The following is a 10,000-nucleotide window of genomic DNA, read 5'->3' on the forward strand; positions in this document are numbered from 1 at the left end:
TAATAATAATGAATCTCATGGTGTTTTATATACAATACTTATCTGTCTTTATGCATTTGTGATTGTGTGCACATCTACATATGTATAGAGGTGTGTGTGTGTGTGTGTGTGTGTGTGTGTGTGTGTGTGTGTGTGTGTGTGTGTGTGTGTGTGTGTGTGTGCGTGTGCGTGTGCGTGTGCGTGTGCGTGTGCGTGTGCGTGTGCGTGTGCGTGTGCGTGTGCGTGTGCGTGTGCGTGTGCGTGTGCGTGTGCGTGCGTGTGTGCGTGTGTGGGTGTGTGTGCGTGCGTGTGTGCGTGTGTGGGTGTGTAGGTGTGTGGGTGTGTGGGTGTGTGCGTGTGCGCTTGTGTGTGCATGCGTGTGTTTGAGCACGCGTGTGTGTGTGCTTGTGTGTGTGCGTGTGTGTGTGCATGTGCGTGTGCGTGCGTGTGTGCGTGTGTGCTTGTGTGCGTGTGTGGGTGTGTAGGTGTGTGGGTGTGTGGGTGTGTGGGTGTGTGCGTGTGCGCTTGTGCGTGCATGCGTGTGTTTGAGCACGCGTGTGTGTGTGCTTGTGTGTGTGCGTGTGTGTGTGCGTGTGCGTGTGCGTGTGCGTGTGCGTGTGCGTGTGCGTGTGCGTGTGCGTGTGCGTGCGTGTGTGCGTGTGTGGGTGTGTAGGTGTGTGCGTGTGTGGGTGTGTAGGTGTGTGGGTGTGTGGGTGTGTGCGTGTGCGCTTGTGTGTGCATGCGTGTGTTTGAGCACGCGTGTGTGTGTGCTTGTGTGCGTGTGTGTGTGTGCGTGTGTGGGTGTGTGGTGTGTGGGTGTGTGGGTGTGTGGGTGTGTGCGTGTGCGCTTGTGCGTGCATGCGTGTGTTTGAGCACGCGTGTGTGTGTGCTTGTGTGTGTGCGTGTGTGTGTGCGTGTGCGTGTGCGTGTGCGTGTGCGTGTGCGTGTGCGTGTGCGTGTGTGTGCACATGTGTAATATATATATAAAATATTCAAAATTACACACACACAAAATTAAGTCAATAGTCAATAACATGTACAAATAGCCAGACAAACATAAAACAGCCACTCACAAATAGTCACACATCTAGAAGCACACACAAGAACTTACACAGCCATATTCACACGTACAAATCCTCACACACATGCACACACATAATAAGTGCACACCCACGCACACACACATGCACACATATAATAAGTGCACACCCACGCACACACACACGGACACCCACACACACACACCAAAAAAATAATAAATAAATGAATAAATAAGAAATAACCCCTGCAAATTAGAACTGTATAGTGTACAGTCAGGGTGGCAGTTGGGGGAGGTGTATGCTTTTGCCTTAATCAAAATTACAGCATGGAAGAGTAAACCACATGTAAAATATGTGCATTTTTCCTCATTATCACTTTTTCTAAAAAAGCAATAATTATTCAGCCACTTAATTATAAGTATGTCCCTAATCATGTGTTTATCTGTTTTTCTCCATCACTGGCTTTCAGGAAGGAAAAATTTGAATAATGGCACATCAGCAAGCGAATATCACTAAATCAATATACTGAAATTTACTAGAAAATAATACTCTTTTCTTACATATTTTCTTTGAGTAAAAAATATATTACGCAAGGCTGTCACCATGGCAGCCTTTTCTAAAACTGATTTGTGCTCAAACTAGATAAGTATTGATGCATATTTATTTTCAGTACAGTCAAGTACTATAATGCCAGACTAATAAAAAAAAAACTCACGTATGTAAATAAAATACATATCAAACATATATATAAACAATACTTTTCTTTACAATTCTACATCATAAAATCAACAGAAGCTATACACGTAATGTGCAACATGACACTAAAAAAGACGGCACAAAAGCTCAACTTTTTCCAATTAGCTTTTTTTTCATTTTCTTTTTCTCTTCATAAAAATACCAAGCAAATAAATACAGAAGAAATTTAAAAAAAAAAGACCTGCACAACATTTCTGCACCACTTGACCATCTTTCCAATTTCTTCTTTACTTGATTTTCTTTACTATCACCTTTCTTCTGATGCAATTCACATCCCCACCCTCTCAAAGAAATTTCTGCTACTTTGTAACATCATTCTCATCTGTTCCTTGGCATACCATTCACCATCCTCATCACCAGCTCACTAATTTCTGCTCACCAACAAAGGCCCTGTTTACATCAGGCAGTCAGCCACTACCTCCTCAAAAACATAAAACATCAAATAAAAATCTCACTACCTCTTGAACGTAATCTCCCAAATCGGGCAAGTAAGACTAACCATTACATGAAATAACCTATCCGTCTATAATCTTATGTTTCTAAAATGAAATTAGGATCCTTTAAAAGTAATTTCTCTTACAAGAAGTTATGAAAAAAAAAAGCAAAACAAACTACAAGTAAAAAAATAAATAGAAAAGTGAGCATGATTCAACCTCAATCATCCCTTTCCTTTCCATCAGATAAGCAAATATAAATAATATCACAAAAAAAAATCAACAAAATTCAACTATATTCATGAGGAACACTAGAACACAAATCTTTTTGCCGTCTTCCACCTTCAAATGGGTAAATGATATTTACAAAGTGTGGTCACATTACAGGCTATTTCCCAGTCAGTTTTTAAGTTAAAATAACACAAAAAAAAAAAAAAAAAAAAAAAAAAAAAAAAAAAAAAAAAATTCTCCATCTACCCTGTGAACACATATCAAACACTTAGCAGAGATGAGGAAAGAACGTATTATCCCATGTTTTTAACTACAGCCTTTTAAAGTCTGGCACCCAGCATTTTACAGCAGATGCAAGCTTCGCACAGAGCAAACTAGCTAACGTTTACCCATGATTTCTAGATGGTGGTGGTTGTAGCAGGGCTCGTTGGAGCAATGGGAGGCACAGCTGGGGAAGGGGAGGTGGTTAAGATGGCAGAGGGAACAGCAGTTGACGGGGCTGTGGGAGGGGCTAGTGGAGAGCTTCCGGCAGCTTTTACATCAACATAGGGAGGAGGAGCTTCAGCACTCGAGTCCCTCCGCGGTGGGGAAAGCATCTCCTGGCGGTCACGGTCCCGCTCACGGCCCGGTCTGTAGGCTTCTAATAGGGCATCAACTCTGTCTGGGGTAGGGCCCCAGCGTGAAAATCCGGCATCATTCTGAAGCCAGACAGCAACTGTTCCGTGGGCACTCTTCAACACTACCTCAGCCCTAAAGGAAGTAAAATTGTCCATTAAAGAATAAAATGCATTATCCGATTTCCTTTTCTAACAATCTGTCTATTGATTGCTATTGATTCATCCTCTCTACAGACTTCATCTTTTAGAATACTGAACTGAAAATCAAAAGAGTATTTTGATTTATGTCTTTTTTTTTCTCAATAAATATCCAACCACATACACAAAAGGATACTTACTTTGACATGAAGTGTTGGAAACCATGTCTGTATTCATGTTCAAGTGGAAGTAGAACAACTTGCTTTCTGTTAAATCTGAAATTATGTTCATATTCATGTTAAACTGATTTTCCCAGTATGTTGATACACTCCACCAAAAGCTGTATTTTGTTTACTTTTCTAATTTTCTAAAAGTAGATACATCATATATCATCATTTTAAATGTGTAAAATAAATACAGAAAGAATGCTAATGCTAAAGAAGAAACCAATTAAAGCATAACTCACCTGGAGGCTTCCAAGTGCAGGAGAGCGGAGGGAGCTGGTTCCCTCCACTCTGGTACAAACACAATGAAGGAGAGCGGTTCATGTGACTCCGACAACAGTTTCTCGAAGTGACGCACAGTTGCTTCCATTAGTTCTTCACAGAAGGGAGGGTTGGCCTCAAAGGAACCGCAAACTGGTTTGAAGTCTAAAATTGGTCTGAGGAGAAAGTAAATATATAAATATTTTAGATGAAGTAAAATCAAAAAGAAAATTGTAGATCTTTTAACGTTTTTATACCTTTTTCTATTTTTTCTAATATTTTGTATCCATGTGCATGACACTGATAAATAATATATCAACATTTTTGGGGGAAAAAAATATTTGATTTTATATAGCTATTAATAATGTCCATAACACTGTAATAATACTAATGCCAATAATAATATGATATTCATATTAACAATAGTAACAGAAAAAAAAAATCTGAAGCCTCAAGGAAGGGGAACACCAAGTAAGGTCACAAAGCCTACTGACTAATTGACAGTGGAGAATATCCATGTGTAGATTTCACAAAACTATACTACAGTGAATATCATATTTTTGTGGGGGCACTGGGTTAAGATTCCATTTGTAATAACATGCAGTTCACCTGTATTTTCAGAGTATACAACATTTTGTATACAAAACTATTATTTATAGTTTTTAATAATATTCCATCCATCTATAAGATTATGGTCTTGACAAACAGTTTAGAAGGATGGAATAATATGCGAGTATAAAAAAAAAAAAAAAAATCTAAAAGCAGATCTATTTAGCAATTTCATTCTATGTAGAAAAATGGCAAGTTTCTCTATTATAACAAAATAAAAAGACATATAGCAAAAGATATAACAAGAGAAATTTCTTCATCCTTTATCATAATGTAAACTCACCCTCTTGATCCAAAGTAAGAGTCTGTATCTGGGAAAGCAGAACAGAATTGTCTGAAATAACAGTTCAGTGGAGATGCAAAGCACTCAAACGTAACACCAAAGTGTTTGTGTAGGCACTCCAGAACTGTCACTGGTAGTCCTGCTTGTGTCCCATGGCCCTGAGAAAATGTAGGGGGATAAATATTAGTATACTGATAGGAGAAAAAACTATATTTGCTTTAGTAAAGACAGTAAATTGCAATAATACTGATATATGAAAAAATACCTCCCCCCCCCCAAATCCCTCAACAGATGGCACATTACAATGTCCTTTGTTTATACAAGAACTGATCGCTGTTAAATCAGCTATCACAAAACTAGTAACTAGTTGTTTTTTTTATCCCTAGAGTAAGACATAAAATAATTTACTTTAACTGAAGAAATCAAAAAAAAAAAAAAAAAAAAAAAAAACATTACCACACCAAAATTACTTTTTTTCTGTTTGCAGTACAAGTAATGATCTTTTTTCATGGGTTATATCACTTTGTTAGTTAGTCTTAGTGTGCTTATATGCTTTTGTATATATGTTTATATGCCAATGCATCTATAAGCAGCTGTGTGAATGGGCTTGTATCTATACAACATATTAATGCCAGTGTGTGAACACACTAATGCAAACTTACCTCGTTAGGGCTGGTCCCGAGGAGGGTTTGGTATCTTTTCAATAAACACCATACTCTAGGCAAAAATAATTCAAATTTGCGGTCATCAAAACAGTTGTAACGATATAACTGCTCCTGTTGGGGGAAAAAAAGAGGCATTAGAAGTATCTTACCATTCTGTTAACTGAAAACTAAGCACATCCACAGATGGTACGTCATTTACCTGCCTAATCGGTCATTCCAAGATTTTATATACAACTTGATGTCTTCTTTTTACAATTAGCTCATTGCCTCCTGGTGGCTTGAATCTCATGCCATCTTAGATAGAGATATATAGCCATATAGTTCAAATGGGGTACATACACAAATGCATACACATACATTCATACATAAATACAAAAATACATATATACATATGAATAAACTAACGGAACAACAAACAACAGACACAGAGACACAGAGACACAGAGACCCAGACACGCAGACAGACAGACAGACACGCAGACAGACAGACAGACAGACAGACAGACAGACAGACAGACAGACAGACAGACAGACAGACAGACAGACAGACAGACAGACAGACAGACAGACAGACACACACACACACACACACAAAAACACACACACACACACACACACACAGATATATACATTGACATATACTGTCTCTACTTACCAATTTATGAAAGTACTGTGTGTTGATTCTAAGAGCTTCTCCATTATATCTTAAACAGGTTGTATCTTTGTCTTGCATAAAGTCTATCGGAGGCGGCCGAGGACTAGGTGTTGTGAATTGTACCGGGTAACACCAAACTTTCCGCAACCCACTGACAGCTGGCACTCCCACTTCTAAGGAGACACAGAGGCATTAGGCTACAAAACACACAGCTAAAACTGCACATTTTCATAAAGGCATGCCTAAATGGAAATACACAGTCAATAGAAATTATGCACAGGTGAATGGGCAAATCCCTCCATAATCCACATTTTCCAGCCATTCTGTTTAGAAATTCTTTATTTCATCAAAACTACCTCTGATATTGTTTTCCTCCAAAATCTGCAGGTGTTTCTCTCTAATTTTTTTGGCATGTTCCATAGACAGGTTGTAGATCTTTGTGCAGATGCCTTCCACACTCTGCTTGGCTGCCTCAGTGAGATGAGGTTGACATTGTCTCTGGAAAATAATGAAAATTTGAGTATAGTTTTCTAACCAAGAATTAAAATATAAATGGTGTAATCAAAAGATCAGTGGTTTTAAACATGCTCCCTGGCCAATCTGACATGGCTCTAGCAATCTGAATGAGGATGTGTGTACTTTGCAAATTTATCAATATGTTTCCATAGAACACCAAGTTCCACTTTCTGAAAATTTCTGCTTCCCCCAAATTCTAATATCAATTTGTTAAACTAATACACGGGTTCTGTCAAACTACATATCTATACATAGATGTTTATCTAGTAAAAGATCAAGATCCATTACACAGCAACTAGGAATTATTTTGCACAAAAAGTTAATACGTATGGATTTTTTATCCTGCCCCATATATCTGAATTCCTATTTCAAAAATCATGCCTAGGGCAATATTCACAAAATGTCAACAACTGTCCTTAGTGACATCTAAGACTCAAAGTTAATGCTCTAACTAGTTCTAACATTCATATCATTATATTCTTTGACTTGGGAGTTGGGCAGGAGTTTACATTCATTCAGATGCATTGTTTCTATTGTGTGTTGAGAAGCCCTTTCTCTGCTGCTACACTGAACAGGAACATAAGGAATAAAGATGTCAAAGCCAGGCAAAGTCTAACTATATCTCTATAAAATCCCAAGTTAAGCATGACTACTTAAAGTCAATTTTTCCACTCTCTATATCATCTAAGCAAAGTAACCACGCATGTAGGTGTATCAAAATCGGATGCAAATAGACCAGTTTTTCACATCTCCAACCAAATTTCCTTTACTTCCTTGTGATGCAGAGCACAATTAATTTAGTTTTCCCAATTTCATGTAAAGAAAACCTCAGGAATTAGGAGGTATAGCTGGGTTCAAACACTGGCAAGAGATATATTTACAAATGCAGAATAGGGAGGAAAAAGTTTCCTCTGGGTTCATTGCTCACCTTGAGATGTGCCAGTCTTTCCATGTAGTCATCAAAAGTGGCACCAATTGTTCTCCGCAACCATTGAAAAGTGTCTTCCACATTCCATTTAACAATTTTTCTGCTTTCTTGACTTGCATTCCGGCTAAAGGGGATTAGATAACAGATATTTGTATTTTGTACACATGAAGGAATTTACAGTCAAGTAAAAAACATTCTAAAACAGCTTACTTGAAAAAATATAATCCATATTTTAATAATTCAGCTGGACAACTACTCACCTCGTCTCAATCATTCTTTTCGCTGCTTCTGCATATTTAGAGAGCTGTTTCCTGGCTTCACCTGTGTACTTTGGCCGCTGCAGTTTAATTGGGATGTCATTCATGATTTCTCTATACATGGACTGGCTAACTTCAGGAAAACACTGACTGGGAAGTAGTGGATCCCATCCTTGATCAACCACCTTCCGTTCCATCAACCACCGACTAAAGGAATCTCTTGGCGCATCAATGCCTGTTAGAAACATGGAAACGTTCAGCTAATATAGCACAAGCCTGTAATAAGGTAATACGCATGATCTTCTTAAAAATATATAAAAAAATGATTCCTATAAACTTCATATCAAATTTCAATAAAGAGATATTCATAGTTAAACAAAAAAAGACTCATAACACATATCCTGTAAAAACATATTAAATTCTATGCAACTGAAACTCATCACACATGCTCTTCACACCTTTACTATAATGTCCACAACATATACCTTGTCTCGCCAGACACATTTCCTGGTATCCTGAGCGTAACTTTGACACGAGCTGTCCCCGCAGAACTTCTACACTGGGATGCGGTTGTGGCAAGGTGATTGGCGGACGCTCAAACATGATGACATTGGTTGGAATTTCTAAATCCCATGGGCCTCTGTAAGCAATGTTGTGCATGTTAGCAACTGGGGATGAGAAATCACTTTGTTGGAAATGAAACAATTCCATATTTTGAAGAAGCATAGAGAGTAAGACAATTTTATGTTTTTCATGCTTTTGATTTTTCCCTAAAACAGCTAAGCCCACATCTCAATGGCAGCCTGAAAGCTTTGTCCGATATAGCACATAGGGCTCCAATCGCAATGAGGTTAACTATTTCACATTTTGATATGCCTTCTTATGTGAATACAGTTTTTTCCTAATGAAAAACAATTACTGATGTCCATACCTATTGCTCCCTTCTGCCTAAGATGATATAATACATAAATTAATGGAAAATGCTAATCATAACCACAATAATCATCCCAAGAAGCAAATTCACATCATAGCAACTAAAGACAATGGATCACCACTCACGCCAAAACAAATTTCTTAGGTACAGGAGCTCCAGAAGCCTCCTCAGATGCTCGGCGCTTGACTCCTGATATGACTGATGGAGCAGGGGAGGGGACTTGGGCCGCGGTGCTGCTTCCCGGATGGCTGCTACTGTTGGTTGCTGAACTGCCACTAGAAAGAGAGAACAGAATGAGATGAAACACTGGATAATGGAGAGGGAGGGAGGGAAAGATATATGTATATATGCTTAATCTGCCCCAAGAAGTTGTGTGGTATATCAAAATCACTGTGAAAATAGGTAAGAAATTAATTCATTTACATCAGTATTCAATGATATACTTATATCACCAAAGTTACTTGACTTACTAAACTTCATTCAAAAACTAACACCATTAGAGTAAATGAGAAATATAACATTTTTTATATGAAGACTAGCATCAATATAATTAATATCAACAAATGTGCATATCTTTCTGATCTGATGCCATATATGAATAAAATTCTGTAATGTCTATCATCTCTATTAGCAAAAATGTATGTACAAAGCTTCTTCTTGATTTTGTAAGCACATCTACCGGTATGTGTGCATATGCATCTGTAATTTGATCCTACCTCTGACAGTTGTTGGCACTGGAACTGCTTCCGTTGGTAGGATTTTGTATCCCTAGCGGATCACTTATAGGATCATACTGCTGCTGCTGAGGTGGAGGATGCTGCTGGTGAGATACAAATATCAAGTAAGAATATTTGCTTAAATGATACATTTTCAGTCTCTTAAAAAAGTTCAACACACATAGAGATGTTTTACAGTACCTCTGTGTAATAACCTATAACTTTCTACTAAACATTCTGCTATTTTCACAGATTTTATTTGAGATGTATGAATTGTATCAGTATCGGTGGTGGTATCAGAACTCTCAGCTGCTTCTTTTCAGAATTTGTAATGACCATACTACAATTCTTTTCTATTTCATTTTTTATATGACTAAAATAAACATATATAGGTTTCATGACTGGAATCACAGTTCACTATATTCTAAGACATATTCAACACAAATACTGTTCTCAGCTCAGACATCTTTGCATAGAAGTTGCACTGCCTGGCTGGATTTTTTCTTTTCTTTTTGGAGAGCCTTAATTATGTACACTATCTATGGCTGTTTTTAGACATCAAGGATACATTTTCATAAAAATACACACAACTTTTGATTGACATTTTTGGCACTGAGCTACTAACCCCAGATGGTTGTGAAGCATGAGAGGCATGCCCTGGTGGCATGTCCCATAGTGACTCCCCTGTGGTGCGATTCCAAAAGTACACACGCTGTTCCCTTTTGCTCCAGAATTTCCTCCATCCAGCAACCAGCAT

At 38.1% G+C, this 10,000-nt stretch overlaps 1 protein-coding gene across 4 annotated transcripts in view; it reads right to left on the bottom strand.

Moving 5' to 3' along the window:
- Positions 1–10,000, bottom strand: part of LOC125039529 (mRNA (2'-O-methyladenosine-N(6)-)-methyltransferase-like) — a 29,521-nt gene that overhangs the window by 14,155 nt on the left and 5,366 nt on the right. For 2 of the 4 annotated variants that reach the window (XR_007116126.1, XM_047633558.1), the window contains exons 3-15: positions 9,869–10,000; positions 9,244–9,347; positions 8,653–8,802; positions 8,079–8,233; positions 7,597–7,828; positions 7,337–7,460; positions 6,249–6,390; positions 5,893–6,065; positions 5,235–5,348; positions 4,573–4,730; positions 3,662–3,856; positions 3,396–3,470; positions 2,830–3,190 (exon numbers count right to left, since the gene is read on the bottom strand). The exon at positions 9,869–10,000 is cut by the window's right edge and continues 105 nt beyond it. Coding sequence is in view for 3 of the 4 variants with exons in the window: in XM_047633558.1 (XP_047489514.1) it covers positions 2,839–3,190; positions 3,396–3,470; positions 3,662–3,856; positions 4,573–4,730; positions 5,235–5,348; positions 5,893–6,065; positions 6,249–6,390; positions 7,337–7,460; positions 7,597–7,828; positions 8,079–8,233; positions 8,653–8,802; positions 9,244–9,347; positions 9,869–10,000 (2,106 nt within the window). In the remaining variant the exon portion in view is untranslated. Of the gene's footprint in view, positions 1–1,666; positions 3,191–3,395; positions 3,471–3,661; positions 3,857–4,572; positions 4,731–5,234; positions 5,349–5,892; positions 6,066–6,248; positions 6,391–7,336; positions 7,461–7,596; positions 7,829–8,078; positions 8,234–8,652; positions 8,803–9,243; positions 9,348–9,868 lie in introns of those variants that run through there. The other 2 variants (XM_047633560.1, XM_047633557.1) reach the window with 2 other exon arrangements.

This window comes from Penaeus chinensis, chromosome 27, assembly GCF_019202785.1.
Source record: "Penaeus chinensis breed Huanghai No. 1 chromosome 27, ASM1920278v2, whole genome shotgun sequence".
Lineage (NCBI taxonomy): Eukaryota > Metazoa > Arthropoda > Malacostraca > Decapoda > Penaeidae > Penaeus > Penaeus chinensis.